General features: G+C 32.5%; 1 protein-coding gene across 1 annotated transcript in view; it reads left to right on the forward strand.

Moving 5' to 3' along the window:
• LOC108775966 (uncharacterized) overlaps positions 1–16701 on the forward strand; it is a 98454-nt gene extending 81753 nt beyond the window's left edge. Inside the window, exon 2 of the mRNA XM_018542443.1 lies at positions 16621–16701. Coding sequence (XP_018397945.1) covers positions 16621–16701 — 81 coding nt within the window. The remainder of the gene's footprint in view (positions 1–16620) is intronic.
• Positions 16702–20522: the final 3821 nt, after the last annotated feature.

The following is a 20522-nucleotide window of genomic DNA, read 5'->3' on the forward strand; positions in this document are numbered from 1 at the left end:
TGAAGTTATCTTCAAATCCTCCCCCCACTCTACATAATTATGCATAAAAAATAACTTTTAAAAAATTTTATATTGCTCAAAATATATATATAAACTTTTAATTAGTAATTAACACGCTTAACAAAAGAACCGCTTACGAAAAAGTTTCTAAGTAATTCCTAAGAAAACTTTAATTTAAAGTTTTTTTTTAAGAAAAATTCTTTATTTGTATAAGGATTGATTCCTTATTTTAAACCTTTTCAATGTAAATTTTTGAAACATTTAAAATATCTTTTTAAAAATTTATCAATAATGTTAACAAACAAATTACATAAATTCTTAAATAAATCCGCATATAGATAGTACTTTCTAAGTATTTTTCCGCAAACACGTTCAGAGGAAGGCCTATACAAGAACGCTGAAAAAAGCAGATGCGGGATCTAAAGGATCGGCTTTGTATTTATATATGTTCTCGGTTAGGAATTCTCGTTCGCCACGAAGGCAAAGAGATCGGTTTCGGCCCATGCAATATGTATTGACGCACAATATTCTATTGGCATTTTATTGTTATGCTCCCTACCCTTTCATGTTCCGAACCATCTCCGATTTTTCGGAAGAATCCCGCAGGGAACATTTCGCCGTTGTCCTTGAAGCGTGGCTTTATTTTTATGCGCTATGTCGTAAGGCGAAGTAACCAGAACAAAAAGAAAGATTTCCGAATAATCGAAGAGAGGACGGAGTTGACCTCGTAATTTTCGTCAGGGTTTCACCAGAGACACTTTAAATCGTTCTCCTATCCCACATCGTCTGATTTTCTGTCGTCACCGTTTCTTTAACTCTTCCTCTACCCACCATTATCAGAAGTACCATCCCCTGGGAACTCCCAGTACGGCTTTACAGAAACAGACTTATTTTATGGGGACCGGTAACGCGTATTACGGAGCGTCCATTTCCGATGAGACGACAATACATGACAATGAATCCATGATAGGATATGCGTCATTTCCTTAAATGTCCTCCTGGGAGCGGTCGGTGCACTCTGGTACTCGCTCGGGAGTCGTGTGTAAGCAAAACGTAATTGTGATTGCATAGCAGCGCTTAAACGGAGATAGAAATACGACCTGTAAAGGTACGAGCTAATAGTGGAAATATCGTCGTAGCAGCTTGCACTTTCTCCCTAAGAGCCTGAACTCGTGAAAATCACTGAAACTCTTGAAACTTGGCTCTCTTCTAAATGAATATTGCGATAATCGTGCCACCAAAATGTGTCTTTGGAGAATTGGACGATATTCAACAATATTGTAACCATATGCTACGGATTAAAATTGCACTTTTAAAGATAATTAAAATCTATCGCACATAAAAGTTTTACTACATCGTAAAATCCATTTTTATGATTTATATTTAACAGTTGAGCTTGATATTAAAGAATTCAAATGATAATCACAATTACTCCGAAATAATTATCATCGTAGTCACTTATCATAAAAAGTAATGCCCAATTAATTTAAATGACACACTCTTTATAATACTTGGTAAATTCCAACGTGTGATCTACTTTTTATAATTATAGTATCGCAATTATTTCAACAGCTCTGTAATAAACGGCTTTAATAATTTAATTTTAACGATAACATTATAACACAAAGTAATATCGCAATTATTTGTAAATAATAAAATGTTTATCATAAAATTTAATGTCACAGAATTTCGAAAATTAGCTAAATGTAAAGATTATTCTTCAATTATAAGCTACTTTTTGTGTAATAGCTCCTTGATCGAGAAATCTTTTCGACTCGTCACTAAAATGAGAACAACTCTCGCGATCTTTAACAATAGTACAGCTAATTTTCGAGCTCGTTCGAAGTTCATTATCTTAATTGGAATTCTCGGATCGAAGATTTCCTCCTAAGTTGAAAACAATTGTACTAAAAAAAAAAAAGCAAAACATGATTTATTGTGAGAATTACATTTATTCAAACTTATTCCCACAATCAATCTATGATGTATTTTATAATATATTGTATATTTCCATTTTTTAATACTTAAGCTTCAATATTTAATACATTATTTTTTAATATCCAAATCTATATTCGCATGTGCGCGTAATTTCAGATTTTATTTTAATAAAATCTTCTTTTATATTATTTGTTTTAAATTAAATATTAAATTTTTTAAATAAATTAATATTATCTATTACGTTCAAGTAAAATCTCTACTTAAACCTTTAATTATTAAAAAAATATTTACTTTCAATATTGCAAATAGATACCAAAGATAATAATTTTCATCGAAGGAGAATCTGTTTGAATAAATCAAAGAAATCGCGTGTCAAAGTATCATATTTAGAGCAACTTAAGACCTATTCAAGTTTTAAAAAGTTCGAAATTGTCTATCTATTATTCTATCTGATAGATCACAGCACAGACGTCGAAATTTAATTTGAATGCTCACTCGTCGACGCGACAACGGATATGGAAGTGAGAGGCAGAGCAATTATCGTTAGAGGCTCTCGGCGGCTTCTTGTCACCAAAATTAATTCAATTGCTCCAGCGACCCTTGGATGTTGTAGCGACGGGTTTTCGGCCGATTACAACAACAGGGCTTATCTCCATATCGGTCTGCTGACCGATGCACCGCTGCATATGCCAGATGATGCATCGACCTGTTCATATATCTTTGTTGTGATGCATATACAACAAATGTTGAAATGCTTGAAATTTTCAAAACAACTTCAAAGATCCATAATAATAGGTATCCTTTTCCTTTATCAAAGAGAGTGGTTATACAATATCCTCAAAAATATCAAAAACTTTGAAAAAAAATATATATATACATACATATTATATATATAATATAAATTTAATTTAATAAAAATAGCTTGTCAGTATTTATTTTTCAAAGCCGTTAATTAATATAAAAGACAATAAGTTTAGCGTACAGCTGTCTTTCAGTACCTTTTTGTTCGTCTTTTTATCGGAAACTGCAGTCCACCAAAAAATACACTACTAATTAAATTACGGGCTTTGTGCTCGTGAATTCAAAACTGACGAATTTTCGGATCGACTCTTCTTCGGATTCCAATTAAATTTTGCGGCTGAAGCTTGTCTGCAGGGATCGATGCATTGGATAAATCCTTTTTTCTCGCGTCAATTAAAACTGTCCTGCGCGCTTTGAAAGTTTATACCTTCCCATTCCTCTATCTCTACTTCGATTCCAATTTCAGATTAGTTCAGTACAAATTTAGAAAAATTAACTTAAAATAATAACGGAATTAATAAAATTAAGATTTGTGTAAGACCGTTGATGGTGAAAACAAAGTAAATATGATAATGAAATCAGCCGATGACGGTCAAGCAGGATTTTGGTTGCTAAATGTAATGTGTGAATTTTATTTACCACGTATGTAGTCCTCAATCGCGTGCTGAAATTTTTCCAGACTTACAACGCAACTCATAATCAACTACCGTAGTAATCACTTTAGTTAAATTGACACAAGCAATCTAACGCAAAATTTTAATGCTTAAAGCATCTTATTGGATCTTAATAATATGTTGAAAGACAATTAATAAAATTTTGCTCATTAATCATTTTTTCATAAAACATGAACGCAAACAAAAAATTAATTTTTAAAAAATTTATAACTTAGAGATCTAGATTTCTTATAATAACTACTCTTTCTCTGTCTGTAATACTTTGCACAGTTTTTAATCAATTTCAAAATAAATAATATAACAATAATTATTCAATAATTAGGTAATACTAGTACGATGTATATATGTATATGAGTACATGTGTTATGTACAAAGTGTTTCAGAACTGTATAAACTTCAAAGAATAGTATATTTCACCAAGAGAAACAGTTTTTGTCAAAGAACTTGTATCTTCCGACGCATTTTTTAAAACTGTGCGTCCTTATTTAGACCAGCTATAAAGTATGCAATTGATTACTTGGTAGCATTGCGCGTGTCATCAGACAATACTAGTCCAAGTTTTGCTTTTTCTGTTGTCGTTTTGCAAAAATAAAATCAAAAAGGGTGAACCAGTATTATCAGACGTGACTGGAGGAGTAACTTCTTAAAAAAATACGCCAGAAGACACAGTTTTCTTAACAAAAGGTAATTCTTTTGATGAGATCTATCACACCCTATTTATCCTTAAAATCTTGAAACAGTCTATATATATATATATATATATATATATAATATGTATGTATGTATATAATTCAAAATCAAGTGGGTAAACTTCCATCGCAAACGTATATTAGAAGAATATTTAAGAATTTTCTTTTGAAATGTAAAGTATTTCGCTCGTCATCTACCGTTTTCTTCCGATATACAGCAAAGATGGGTGAGGGGGATGTCAAGGGACATGTCTTGGGGAAAATTGACGAGGTGCGTCCACAATCACGCCGAGATCGTACATACGCCGAATAGCAAGTTTAACTCCGCTATTGGCGCGACGGAAGATTTCGCTTGAGCATTCCGACTGTGTCTGTCCTCGTTTCTCTTCCCCTTAGATCGAGAAATCGAATTCCGGTTGAGTACACGACCTTATACTCCTCTATACCCCGCCTGTCGTCTACGCCCCCCTTGTTGCCAACGCGATTTCCGCGAAAACCCCATCAACCACCACCGTGTCGCATCCACCTCGATCTTCTACCTTTTGCTGCTGCAACTCCTACTGATTTAGCGAAAAGAGCGAGATACCGGATCGCGATGTGCTTATTCACGGTGCATACTGATTCTCGTGTATGTCCTTTGAGCTTCCTTTCTGTTAGTCGATTTCTTTTGAACGACGTGACAATTTCTTACTTTGAAAGGTTGGCTCTTGTGTTATTGCTCTTTTAGACATGCATATTGCATATTGTTGCCAATAATTCAAAGACTATTACTTTCTAATGAGTAATTCTATAATTGTATTTTATAATTACATGTAAAAATTATTAAATTTATTTATTGTGGTTCTTCAGACACATGGAGTTATAAAAATAGAAATTATAATCTAAAATTCTAAATGAAAAAGGAAATTATTTGTCAAATAAAATTATGCTATAATGATTTCGTAAATTTTACAATAAATTCTTTCGCATAGTTATATTTTCTCTTAACTTTTCCGTTCCCTCGTTAAAGCTAAGATATCCGCAGAATTTCTCTTCGTGAGCCTTTTGTTCCGCTCCTTGTTCGTCTTCATAAATTATCTATCGAAAATTAAGTCTGTTTGACCTGGCCAATCTCTTCCGATCTTCTTAGACACCATTTTAAATGATAATGGACAGGATATGCACCAGGGATGTTTAAATCCTACCGCGTTGCTTTCCATAAATAATTACCCGTAGAAATGGAGCGAATTCCCTGGTGATTCGGACCGGAACAAGTTTTATTTCTTGATCATCCGGATCGGCAGGGAGTTCTTGCATATTTTCTATGCACGTCTTCTGACGAATAATTGAACGGCCGCTCTCTCTCTCTCTCCATCCAGGAAAGTTCAAAGAAATAGAGTAGGACCCCGAGGTGCTTCCTAACGCTGATTAACGACGGGCCAGTAATTTCTTCCTCGTAGTTGGCGTCCACATTGCGTTTTAATCGAGCTTAATGGAGTTCTTTAGATCCGCGTGTTGCATAATGTCCGAGCGTTATGAATTGAATACGAAAAGACGTTGCTTCGAATATTGTTTCTTAATTACGTAAGTTAATTATGAAACTTATATTATCTATAAAAGTTTTCCGAAGGAAATGTAAAAAATTGTTTCAGAAATTATCTAAGATAGGCGGTCCAACAGTAAACTAGTATAGTATATTATGAACCATTGCGATGCTTCGTAAATACGACGTTATCGCATACAAAGGCATGCAAAATACTATAAATTATAAATATAATTATTATTATAAAAGAGAGCATATTTTTTAGAATTAAGTTAATTTTAAAATTAAATTAATTTATTTGAATAAATATAATATTAAATTAGGAACATAATGATTTATTTAAAAAAAGAGTTATCTCTTTCTGTTATTAAAAAAATATAGGTAAATCATTTCATGTCAAATCAGATATAAAAAATCATCTTTTATAGGAAAAGGACTAACAATAAAAAAATATTTAAATACATGTATTTCGAAAATTATGTTAGTTAAAAATTTGTTTATTCGTGCGTAAAAAATGTTAAATCCGGTAGTCAAGTTTTGTATCTTAAATCGTCTAGACGTTAGAGTATTCTAAAAGTACAGCTTGACATAAAAGTATACCTTAATATTTTGTAAAGAATAAATTTAGATAAGATAAAAAATAAGTACATATTTTTTTCTATCCGATTTGATGGAATCACCCATACTGCAATGTTCCATACAGTAAGTTTTGTAAGAACTTCAAATTTTCAAAACTCAAGTTATCTACTTGCAGTAGAAAAATGACGATCTGTCTCACTCTTTTAGAAAACGCGAAATTTTATGTTGCGAAAGCTTCTACGAAATATGCGCGCGCGTGAGCGCAAAAGAAAAGCAGTGCCAAGAAGATTTTGCACGTCTCAACCATGTATCTTGCTTTTCCTTTTCATCAAGTCTTTCACTTTGCTTTCGCGTAAATATGGATTGCAGCAACTCGTAGACTTAAAATAGATACAGAAACCACTTCGCACACGACGTGTTATACTTTAAAACAAGGAAGAGACGCCAAGATTCTCGAATCGTAGTCTCATAGATGTTGCGATTAATAAAATAATATAAAGTAATCTAGAAATATATATATTTCTCTTTCAAGAGAAAGTTTGAAAACTTTCTTATAATTTATATTTAAAGTAAATTTTTTCTTAGCAAATCTCTATTCAAAATTATTCAGCTTATTAGCCGTTTTTGACATTAAATACGTTCTGATAAAATCCCCTTGAAAATAAATAAAGAATAGATTAATAGAATACTTAGTTATATAAAAAATGTTAAAATTTTAATCGTGTAAAATTAAAATCTTTTTTAATTATTTATATCATTGATTATACAATCCCCAATAAATTTGATAATAATTTCACCTTAATTACACTTCAATTTCACTTTATAGAATTGATATCAACGAACATTATTTTAACTCTTTAGATAATGCAAAACTTGTAGTCTTCCTGCATAATTTATAAAGAAGATATGTATATATAGCCTATTATTTTTATTGTCTTACTTTTCTATTATAAAAAATTGACAATATACATTGTGAAACATAGATTTAAGTTGCTGTTCGGACCAAGTGATCTCCTTCAATATAATTTTATCTCAATAAAAAATATATATTCCTCCACGCGGATAAACATCCAGTCGATAAGAAGTGGAAGCCGAAGTTATCCGGACAAAACAAGAGCGCCACTTCGCCGACAGTAAAAACTGCTGGGAAACATCTGCGAGGTCGACCGTGTGCGTGCATTTAGGTCGCAAAGATACTGGATAGAGATGAGAATAATGTCGCGTAACAAAAACGGACATGCTTCATCGTAATACATGGTTCACGAGCGACTAAGTTCAAATATCCACATTTGGAAAACTTGAGATTTCTTCAAAAATATTTAATTTAAAAAATTATTTTGAAAATTGATAATACATAAAGCGGAAAGCTAATAAGCTGCATTTTATCGATTTTCATTGACTAGACTAGCGCTTATTAATAAAAGGATATATGCTTAGAAATATTTTTTTTTTTTAATATTGTAAAATAATTTTTTTTCCCTCAAAATATTCACGTGAATTGTTATTAGATAAAGAGTTCGATAGTTCTGCAATATCTTAGTGGCCAAATACTGCAATGTTCCAAGATATCCACGGAAGCCTGCCGTTGTTGCACTTGTGTGGAGATGCTTAGAGGGTTGTCGTATATTCTCGCGTTACAAGCACGAAATACAACGTAACCGATCCTGCCGCGAACATGTAAGATATACATACGGTACAGTTAACCAACGCAACTATTCACGATTTAATTGGTATCAGTTACGCCTTAACCATGTTGCGGATTATAGGCAATGTGCGATGTACTTTAGGTCGATTCGTTTAACAGGTTGATGAACTACCTTTAACCCTTACGTTTCAATGTTACATGCTTTGAACCGAAAGATAACAAATTCTCCTATACACGAGAAGTACGTATTTATCAATCTCTGAAGAAGAGAAAAGATTCTTTCAAGATAACTATAGGTGTTTTCCACTAAAAGATATAAGTGACAGCTGTAGCACAGTGACTCATTATATTCTTATCGTTTGCTAATGTCACAGAGATGAAATGATTCTCATGCGTTATACTATGTCACGTATGTCTCTTGCTAGAAAGCATGTTATACTTTATTATAATATAGTATATGAATTATATTAATATAAGAAGAATAGGCGTAAACCACATAAAAGTATAAAGATACATAATTTCTCTTGTTGTCTCATTAGTAAAAATATATTCACCTATTTCGAAAATAGTAATGATCTTAATTAAGTTTATTTCTTACATTCAACGATTTGTATGACTTTTAAATAAGGATTAAAAGTTAAGGATTGGAAAATTGATAACGAGAAAAAATTAATACTTAAGAAAACCCGTCATCTACTTCTTCGTAATAAAGTTAATCGAAAGTTAATCGAAAGTATAAAAAGTATACTTTCGTGTCCATCTGCGCACTTTCACGAGCGATGGAAAAATAAGCGAAGTTCTCTCTGGAGAGATCGGCTGTTTTCTTAACTACGTTATGAAACACAACAGAATGATTATTTTCCCAGCAGGATATCATTTTCTGTCGGATATAACTTGGATTATAACGGGCAAATATTTGCACCAGAACTGAAGAAAGCTTCGTCCGAGTTTTCTTTTTTTCCAGTCGATCAGTTTCTCCTTATAGTCGCACCGAGTTTTCGGCGTCCGTCACCCCGCATAAATCCCTTATGATCAATCTCTTACGATTTCTTCTCACGTTTGTTTTTTCATTCTGTTTAATAATACAATCTTATTCGATCGTATGCTTTTTTCGTGTACGAAGGAAAAAAAGCAGAAGTGTGAGAATTTATAAAGAATAAATCAACACACAAATTGATATTACAGATGATATTTAATAATAAACCCAATCAGCACACAACATAAAAAAAAATTGTTTAACGTTTATTTGATAATTTTACACTAAATAAATATTTAAAAAACATTTTTTAATATTTTTTTTATAAATTATTGTGTGCTAATTGGGAAGTTTACAGAAGCTTACCTAAATGCAAAAGCATAATCGTAGTATTGTTGCATAATGTAAACCATATTATTGTCATCTTAAAAAGAGAATAAATAAAAGCATATTTATCCTATATAGTATTTTTTACTTTATTCCGTTGAATATTTTACGTTTCGTACCTTGTCATTGATAAAATAACTTAAAGACAATAGTGATATACTCAACATGGAAATCAGCATAATAGAGGAAGTATACTAGAATATATAGTACAATCGCGAGGGGCGGAGAGATTCAAGAGGATGGAAGAATCACCGGAAACGAATGGAGAATTCGGTGGTGTGGAAACCGACCAACCGACCGGCCGCGACGGGACTACCCTTATTTTTCTCTCCCCAATGCATTCAACCTTCTTTATTTGAGTTACCCAAGCCGATCTTTTCGATCGGATTTTTATCTGAAAAAGGAATGCATAACAGATGTCTCATCAGTATTTGAGTAAAATATTCTAAATTTGGAAAACATTGTATGTATAATATATAAAACACAATTTTTACTATTTTTGTTAAGACTAGTTTACACAAAAAAATACATACGCACTATAAAAATGACATAAAAACTTTCTCCCTCTTCCAATTTTTTTTTTAATTTCATATTTATTCATATCAATTTCTATATGTTTATGCATATTATTTAATATTTTTGGATTTAAAGAATCTGCATTAAATAAATATAAATTATATCCAAAGAAGCAACGCGACAGTTTCTGAAATACTTTACTCAAACAATTCATCAGGTTTATATAAATTTATTATAAACAATTATATTTAAAAAATTGTGTAATATGAATAATTATGCTAATAGAACTCTCTCTCTCTCTCTTCAAGCAATAATAGATAAGAAAGTTTATTCACTTCCTTTTACATGTTATTAATTTTTAAAATATTATTCTCTTTCAAGTGCGATGCACGATACAAATCTTAATTCTCGTATTTTATTCCCCTTCGTATCTTTTCGATTGCTCATCAACAGATATATATATATATATATATATATATGACAATATGTACCGAGTGTATCGTAACGCGTATACTTATTACGCGGAAATAACATTAAACCGGTTTATACCAATATAATTAGCATTTCATTGTCATCAAATTACACTTTTCGCAGTGACGGCACGGTGCAATTATACCTCTCACACGTGTTGCATCGATACGAGAGACTCATATCAATTACCCTTTGCTCGACCAACAACCGCGTGAGTGTGTGTGCGTATGTACGTTCATCATTTGTCAAGTTTGCATTAATCGTAAAATGATTAATGTCAGGGTTCGCCAATGCGCTTTGTTAAAATTGTGACATTATTGCCATAATAGTAATTAATGTAAAGATTATATCCAAAACAAAAGAATGAATTTTCATTTAAAAAAAATGTTCGCGCGTGACAAGAAACATTTTATACAATTTTTTTTGTAAATTCAAAATTTTCTCAACTTTTAATATGGATATTTACGAGAAATAATTAATATTATATCAGAAGGTTTGCGAGTTTGCCATGTCTTTCTTCATTCTTAATGCCGACATTTTGTGAATCATGCAGCTCACTTCATCAGACACGGCGATAACCCGCAAACCTTCTGGTATAATTGAAGATAATACCCGTAAAAGCCTCAAATGCGTAAGTAATTAATGTGTTTATCTATAAACAATTCTCATTAAAATGAGAGTTATTTGACTAATTAGATAAGCATAAAATTGAAATTAAATAAAAATACTGCAATATTTAAATAATTTGTTGCTCTTTTTCTTTTTTTTTTTTTACTTATTAATGTCTGTACTTTTGCTACCATTCGTTTCATAAGCCTCCAGTTTTATCGCATTTACAGTGTATGATTGAGCATAGATAACGAGCAACTCTAGAACTTCGCATACTTTGTAAAACTGCATTTGGTAACTACATTGCATTCACAATGCGCGAAGATACGTATTAACTAATGCAATTATAGGTGAAGTCTTTCATACGAGAAAGGAAGCGGAAGAGAGAAATGGGAGGAGAGAAGCGTCGCGTAACGCGATATTCTGCAACGGTAATGCAGCGGTATGCGTACGCGATTACGACGCGCGCGTATCTACATAAATTAATTGTGTGATACGCATGCGATGCGTAATGGGCCGCACACACCGTGTGCACGGCCTGCATAATAATTGCGCGTACATAAACCGAGAGGCCTCGGATATAACGTTCGAGTATCGTTTGCTTTACCTACAAACGCGCGTTTGCCGACGGTAATCGTTATCTAATGAAACAGTCGGCCGGCAAATAGAGTTGAATTGAATTTACTGTTACCACTACACACACACACACACACGGCTAGAATTTACTGATGAACGCCTAAAATCAATAAAGCCTATTTAACAGTTACTTTACAGTTCACGCTGATATTTCGGGTCTATAATATTTGTAATCACACGAATGTGTGGCTCTAACTCGTCGCTCGTAGTGTGTGTGTGTGTGTGTGTGTTTCCTGCTATGTAAATTTTCTCTGTTATCCACAATCGTGTATTATCTATAATTATATGCTATACAAAACGTCTCTTTATTATCGTTATTTCTTTCGTAAATAAATCTTTTTTCTCCTAAATAATATTGTTAAGAAATATTTTTCTACTCGATTTTCTACACATATCGTGTATTTTCAACGATATTTATCGAACCGTCAGTTGAGTGGAAGGAAGGTTCATTATGAGAGAAGAACCGTAAATTTCCATAGTATGCTTCCTGATGATACCGGAAAATTTCCTAGCTATTTTCTTTTTATTTCCATTGCCTTCGTAATATCATACTTACGCGAGACCAATGATATTTCGCACGGCGGTCATCCCGCCGAGCTCTAGTTTATCTCGTTGAGGTTAAATAAGGAAAAAGAAAGATAAGCGAGAGTCGGCAGAGAAGTGAAACGAGAGATTGAGAGGAAAGAAGACCGGGGGGAGAGGGATCCTGAAAAAGGAGAAAGAATCTACACCGAGAAATTGCGAGAAAACGTGGCAAAGCAGCATAAAAAGACTAGAGTGGAAGGGTAGAAAAGGAGAATAGCCTGAAGGGATGAGAATCTCCCCGCAAGCTGGCAGATCGGACTTCCAGCTTTTTGAGCTTTACTGGACAAAGTGAAAAACTCTCTGTGTGCACGGGAATAGGATAAATTCATAATTCACAAAATCTCCTTTTACGTAACTTTATATCGAAAATAGGCTTTACAAATCACACGGATCTACCTCTCGCTATTATACTGAATCCTTCGAGTTATCACTTTTGTCTGTTGCGAGAAAACCGCGCTCGTTAGTCGAAAGGATCCCTAAGGATATTTGTTTAAGCACCGAGACCACAGTGTTCCCCACAAATTCCTGTGGAATTTACACTTCGCAAGTTCTCGTATATTTTCAGGACAACGAGTCAGCTGCCATGTCTTGCTGTCGAGTTTCTTAAAAATTTTAGCACCAACTGCGATCTCTGTTACCTCAGCCGTTGTTAATAATAATTGATAAATAATTAATAATAATCCTAATTATTAAACTTATTTTTCCGCAAATTTAATTTATATTAATAATTTTGACGTAACTACTTGCAATTTAATCGTTATTCTAAAACTTATACAGGGTGGAGTTGGCTAAGTCGTACCGACGGTTAAATCATACCTCCATTGTGTATTTTCTAAACGATACATTTCTTTTTAAAGATAATGACACTGATGTGATGCTGGTAATATGGATTAAGAAGTATTATTTTTATTTTGTCTTCGAATCGTCTGTTTGAGTGACACTCAAAATTGACTTTGTTCGGTGTCTGATCTAATTTTGACACAATTTACCTAAGGTGTTATCGGTACAAGGTCGATAATTGAATTATAGTGTCCTTCAAAGTTATAATTGATATTTAAACTCTTTTCGAGTATAGCATCAAATTAGTAAAATATTTGTAAGTTATGTTGCTATTGACAAATTTGTAAAAATAGAGAAAGTTGAGTAAATCGTACTTGTCGCTTTATATTGTACCGGTACGATTTTCGCAAGTAACGCGAGCTCCCATAGGATCTGAGCACAGGATTGCCGTAACACATTAAGACTTTCAGGACAATTAACAAGATTATTTTTTACTTGCTTACAAACGATTAGATTACTTACTTTTGCTTATATAGCACGTGGTAGCACGCTATTGAAAGATATAGCGATGTCCATTATTAACAAGCCAAAGCTTGTGCGTTGCTTATGTCTATAACTTAAGTCTGTTTTAATGTGGTACGGCAATTCTGTGCTCAGACCCATAATCTCTTTACGGCTTATATGTTAGATATCTATTAGCATCGGATATGCGAATAATTATTTAAAAAAAACTTATAATTCTGAAGAATATGATGACTCCGAAGAACAAGATTTTTTTTAATATTCTGATTTTTACTGGCTTTCAACAGTATTACAGGTACAAATATGCGCAATTTTTTTTCATTTTTCCACACTTAGTTCCAAATCATAGGTTATAGAACACAATGAATAACGGAATGTAGCCTGTGTATACAGAGTCTAATGCACAAACTGACGTTATTTACTGTCATATTGACGTTAAAGATGTTATTTTAATATCAAAATGATAATAAGCAATGTCAGCTTGTTTGCTAGGTTAGAAGTACGATTTAGGAAAACCAAGTGGTACAATTTAACGACCCGATTTCCAAATCGTACCGAAAGCTACTTTTTTCTTTAAATTTAATTTAAACAATAATTTAATGTTTATTTTCGCAAAAGTATCGTTTTGTTTTATTGCCAATGAACCAAAATGTAATGTAAGTACAAAAATAATTCTAATGTCTTTAGTACTTTTGTTACAATTTTGTTTAAACATTAGGGGGCACGATATAGGCGACTCTTCCCTCTATAATCATTTTTAAATATAAAATATATTCTCAAAACTTTTAAATTAAAAAACTCAGCTAAGACTACTTATAAAAGTACGTATAGTTACATAAATTAATTCCTAGGTACAAGTTATATTTATATTTTTCTCGCGCTGTATATATATATATAACGTTACAGATATCTTCACGCGGAAAGCTTATTAATATCTTTTTGCATATAGACTCAACAGCAAGATATTAAAATAAAGAACAATTTATTATTTCTTTTCGCGCGGCTTCCTATCCACGTGAGAAAAATGGACAATGGTAGGTGAAAAACCGCACGCGAACGTAATTTTAAAGTCCACGACACGACCCTGAAATAAATACCGCGGTGCGTCGTATAATTGCCGAGGTGTTCCCCGCGTCGTAAAAATGGTTGTCGCGTCGCGAGAAACGACCCGTGAACCGAATAAACGACCGCTGTTTCCCCATTTCTCGATCGTAAGCGTAGCCCGCGTTTAAGCTCAACGACGCAAAACTTCCACTCGGTGGGATATCCTCCCGTGTCACTCAAAAATACACGGCGGCGAGCACCGCTCGCGGCGCACACAGACCGACTAAACAAACCCTGGGTGTAGATTTATAGACGGGCGACACCCCGTTGGGAAATCAACATCGTCTGCGCTTTCAGCGATCTCGCAAAGGAGAGCGAAAACTTTTCAAGTTTTCATTGACGACACACCGCTACACTGAAAGCAGGACAGATAGACAGATGGATAGACAGGTAGAAAGACAGACAAGAAGAAAAGAGAGAGATCGCAAATACCAACACTCTTAATCTTTTTAATGCTATATAGGTCCTTTAATACTAATCTCATAAGATTTTTTAATTTAAACATATGTAGTTTACATTTATTTTGTAGTATATATTTTTAATCTAATAATAAGTATGATTAATTATAATATATGTCTATATTATACTATAATTGTATGTTATATGAATATTTCTTCTTTTGTTTAATAGACAATCAAATCTATATTAAATCAAACAGTAAATTAAAATAATTAAATTCAAATCAAAACATTAAAGTAAATCACATGAATATTACCTACACTAAGAATTTCTGATTTAAAATGGACGAATCAGCAGATTCTCATCATATCAATAAGAATTCTAGTCAAGATAATCAGATGTTCAATTATGATATCCAGGATTCTGATTAATATGATCAAATTTACTGCTTTATTTTCAACCAAAAATTTTTTTCAATGTATATGTATATTAAATATTATACGCAGAATGTGTGTGCATCCTACACGTTATTTGTATTAAAAAATAGAAAAACCATTTGTGTTTATCTTTTTATTATTAATTATATATGTATTAATTTAATATTTAATTTGCTTATATTGTATAGAAGTCAAATGCATGCATTTAATAATTAATCTCTACAAGAGATAATATATTCCCGAAATAAACATTATCGTCTAAAAAGAATTGGAGTGAATCGACTTGATCTCATCGTCACCTCCGGCTTCAGTCAACATTAAAATTTCAAGCTGTCACTTCCCATGGGAGATGAAATGTGGCGAACGCGCCCTAGCTGCAACTTAATCACGTGCAATCTCTTGAATTTCTATCTCGCCAAAGTGTCGAATATTTTGTAACTTTTTATCTCATCACTACCATTGTTTATTTTTTCGCCTGTCAACATAATAAGCAGTCAAATGTGATAACAAAACAAAATTTCGTGTATTTTCTATAATATTAAAAATTTTTCGGTGTCTATCTATTATAATAATTTTGAATAAATAATTAGGAGATAATGTATCGAGAAAAATATAATAAAAATATTATAAAAAAATATATCATGATAAAATATATAATAACTTAAATATTAAAGAAAGTAATTATAGTTAAAAATATTATTAAAATATTTCCAATTACATTACAGAAGTTAAAAATACGCAAAAAAGTTTTCCACCTTTTATGTATAATACGAATTACAATGTCAATAATTGTTACGAACTTGTCCAATGTGATAAACGAAAGATAGGAAAAGAAGAGACACAGTTATCAAGCGAACCTGTCTAACAGATATTGTAGCAAAAAGCGAAAATAGAAAAGAGAAAAAGATGAGATAAATGTGAGAAACATATGTACTACTTAAGTTTACTTCTATAAACGCGTTATCTGAATAATGTTTCTTGTTGTCTAACATGAAAAGAAGAAAAAAATTAATTAAGACATATTTACTATTAATAAATTTTCACATTGCTAAATTCTTAGAAATATTAAAATATCTTTTAATTCTTTTATCGTTATATTGTATATAAAAAAGTGCATCTTTAAATATCAGAGCACTTTAAGAAATGATTGGAACTGGATCAGTTTTAGTAACATTTAGGAAATAATTTTGGTTAACTCAGTAAAAATGTTTATCATTCATTATATTCTCTTACTACTATATATAATAATAATAAAGCTAACTCCTTGTCTAAGCTCTAACCCTAGACTGTTCTTTCACTAAGTTTAAAAATTTTGAAGCTATATCAACATAGCGATGTCTTTATTTTCAGTGTTCGGGTGCAGCTTCAGGCGATTTTTCGGAACGAGTGGCAGCACTTCTACAATCGTCCTCGACTCAGGACGACTGCTAGTAGTGCGCTCTATAACACGTGACGGCCCTTTCTTCCCTGGACCAGCATGTCGACGGAAGGAAGACAAAGGAGAGGTATCATCCGAAGAGAGATATAATCGGACGCGCACAGCGAGTTCTAAATGATTTTCGTCGAGCTAATCTGTAAGCTTTAAAACACGTTCCGAGGCAGCGTCTGTACTTTAGACTTAAGGCTCTCTTTTTTGCGCGGATGATGCTGCGGCATGACGACAGTGGAACGTATGGAAGTGTTGCAAAGACAAAAATTGTCACAGCCAAACGAGATCACTGTCGCGAAAAACACGCGTGAAACAAAGTGATCCCTCTCGAGATTCTTCACTTTGTACTATTTGCGAGAGAAAATTATTTTAGCTCTCGTCAACATTGCCACTTGCAAAAATTAACGTGTGTAGCAAAAATTAAATTCTTTATTTTTACAAAAAAAGAAACTAATATATTCTAATCTTTAATCACTAAACATCCAATCAATTATCAGTTTTATATATTGAAAATCAATGCTTTATCTAGAAGTATTTTATCTTATTCAGAAAAGAACATTATTATTTAAAAATCTGTAAGAGTTTAATTAATTGGCAACTTACACTCCATCGCTTCAAAAAAATAAAAGAATAAAGTGATTCTATGTTACAAATGCAAACAAATTTCGCGGAAATTTCCCCGTAATAGAATTCTACGTAACCTACAATATAGCCAACACTCGTACAACCTGCAACATGGGGTAACAAGGTCTACGAGCCACGAGTGAGAGGTGCGCTAGGATAATGTCCGGTCAGAATTTTCTACTGTCGGAAAAGCGACGAGTGCGTGAATAGTGTACGTGTATTTGTCTGTATGTGTACGCGGAGAGGTCAGGGAACGTGTGAGATAGTTTCGAACGAGCACGGTGGGTGGATGTCGGAATGGCGGTGATCTTTCTGGGGAGGGCGCAGGCGTTAAATTTCCAGATAGCCCCGGCAAATAAGTGCGCGTAGATAAGCGCGGAAAAACCATGCCAACCTACGGGTTAGAGAAACGGGTATGGGGGGAAGGAAGAGGGTACTTACGGATACTGGAAAAAGCGAAAAGAGAGCCTCGCTGTGAAAACGGGCGCGATAATGGCACGGAAATGGTGTCGGCATACGTAGCGAACGAAGGAAAAGAACGACGCTAAAATTGTGAGTAATCTATATGGGATAGGGGAAATGCGAATTATTAGGATATTAGCGTCGTATCCAGAAAAAAATCGGTACATAATGATTCGAGAAATTTTTTCATTTCGAAAAGACAAAGACGATTATATAAATAGGACTATTAATTCAAAAAATTCATACACATCAGATAAAGGTAGAAGAGTAATTGAAATATTAAGAATTAAAAGTATTAAAAGTTCTTTTTAATATTTTAGATGTATACAAAATTGAAAAGCATTTTATATTTACCAAAAAGTGAATTTATCTTTATTCATTATTCTTTAAATAAGATTTATCATATTCTACATTATTTCCCGCACGATCTGAATTTTTAATCTTTCTAGATGCAATAGTTTTTATTAAAAATAAGTTCCGTTTAAGTTTTGTGTTCTGATGAATCAGTAAGTTTGAAAAAAAACTTAATAGAAGAAAGGCAAAGATTTATGAAATTGCATTCTATTGACTGGCGTGGTTTTTTTACTGTCATTTAATTTTTCTTTGCGGTTGTCACGATTATACAGATGGTTGCGATATTTACAATGAAAGTGAAGGATACGTAGCTATTTCGCGCTCTGTATATTGAATCCTGTGCAGCAAGATCTATAAATTGACGCCGTTACAGACGTTACGTATACATATGTGGAAGCATGAATATTCACACTATGAAAGATATACCGAGGCCCGAACGCGGTGAATATCGATATTCAAGATTACCTAACCGCGAGCGAAGCGTGAAATATTTAGGTCTACGTGCCGAAATGTTCTAAAAACCGCGATAGTATATATGCGACGCATTTGCATGACACGTTTATTTCATCAGTGGCTTCAACAGATCTCAAAGCTTTCGAGGCATCAAAGTGGAGGGACGCAGGCATAATTTACACGGAAGAATTATAAAATTTCTCTCAAAGCTTAAAAACTATAGAAAAATATTCATAAAGTTGTATGCATACCCGCAAAATTTATTGAAATATGTATATTCATAACAAAGATTAATTTATATTTATGTGGGTAAATGCAGATAAATTTTATATTCTATATAGAATATAATAGAATTATATATTCGAAATAATATATGTATAAAAATATTATTTGCTATATATATATAATATATATATATATATAGTAAATATATATATATAGTAAATTCTGAAATAGAAAGTAATTTCTTTGAAATTTCTCTCTTTTATAATGATATGTATATGTATATCTCATTGTAAAAGAGAGAAATTTTAGAAAAGACTTTCTATATATTTTAGAATTGTCACAAAATTAAAAATCGTCAAATAATTATCCAGGCGATTATGATGGATTATATTCTTTCTTTCACATCCCACAAAATATCACCAAAGTCTGTAATGGAATGGAATCACACTATTGCTCGGATGACTCATTCATCATAATTAATCATGTCGCAGTCAATCAATGTTGCTTTATTGGCTTTATTACACAGTACGCCTGTTCTATAAAGCCACTTGGAATTTCTGTGCTTGTGAAAGTGGATCGTAAGTGCAAAAATGCAGAAATATCAAGATCGTTCAATTTGCCTCACAAATGAAACCGCAAACTGTGATCTCGTCAAACAGATTGCCATGATAAGACCGTAAATTTTCGAAAAGCGTGCAGATTATCATCATTATATTTGTCATAATCTCAGCAACGCTGAGAGATCGTAATAATTTGAAATATTTAGGACATTAAAGTTTCATGAATATTATCCAAGAATTAACTGGTAAAAATAAAAAAATGCAATTAATGGCAATATAATAATAATAATTCAACAATTTTAAATTAATTTTTGTATTAACTTAAAACCATTCAATTTGTAAACATCAATTACGTCGACGTATATTTCATTGATTCGCGCGGAAAGTCAAGTGATAGCAATCAATTTTGATCAGGCATACAGAACATAGCGCTACTGTTATTCGTTCTCCACCACTACTTTCCATCGAGTATCGAATAGCGCCATTATTCCTGGGAATATTTTGCGAAACGGTACGTCGCAAAGTAGAACTGATCGAGTTTCGATTAAATTCTCGACGATGAAAGGACAACGCGGGAGTAGCGGCGACGGGACGCCCTTTTTCTCTCTATCTGAAAATTCGATTTTCCTCTCGATAAATGGAAATGCAGACCCGCAACAGACATTTCAACGCAAATAAGAATGCTAAATGAAGCTTACTATTCAGCTGTCTAACATTATAGTACTTACAAAATATATTCTTATATAACATGATATGATCTCATTTATTATATCAATTATTCTCGTATGCCTGTATAGATTTCGATAAAAATATTTTACGTCATCTGAATTCATAATTATAATCATTTTAACCTACATAAATTAATAAATCTACATAAAGAATGTCTACTGTCTCAAGAACTTCAAGATTTTCGAGTTGAAAATATACGTGATAATGGCAGGAATATTTAAAATAATCGATAAGTTACTTTCTTAATAAACTAATTTCTAAAAACAAATCAAATTACTATAAATTGAATAGGAAATATATAACAAAAAATAATTTATTCAAACTAAAGGTAATTTAAAAAATATGACAATTTTTATCTATTTGGTAATTTTGTATTTAAAATCGCGGCAAAATAATTTGAAAAAATATCCAAGAGT

Source organism: Cyphomyrmex costatus, unplaced genomic scaffold (genome assembly GCF_001594065.2).
Source record: "Cyphomyrmex costatus isolate MS0001 unplaced genomic scaffold, Ccosl1.0 scaffold330, whole genome shotgun sequence".
NCBI classification, from domain to species: domain Eukaryota; kingdom Metazoa; phylum Arthropoda; class Insecta; order Hymenoptera; family Formicidae; genus Cyphomyrmex; species Cyphomyrmex costatus.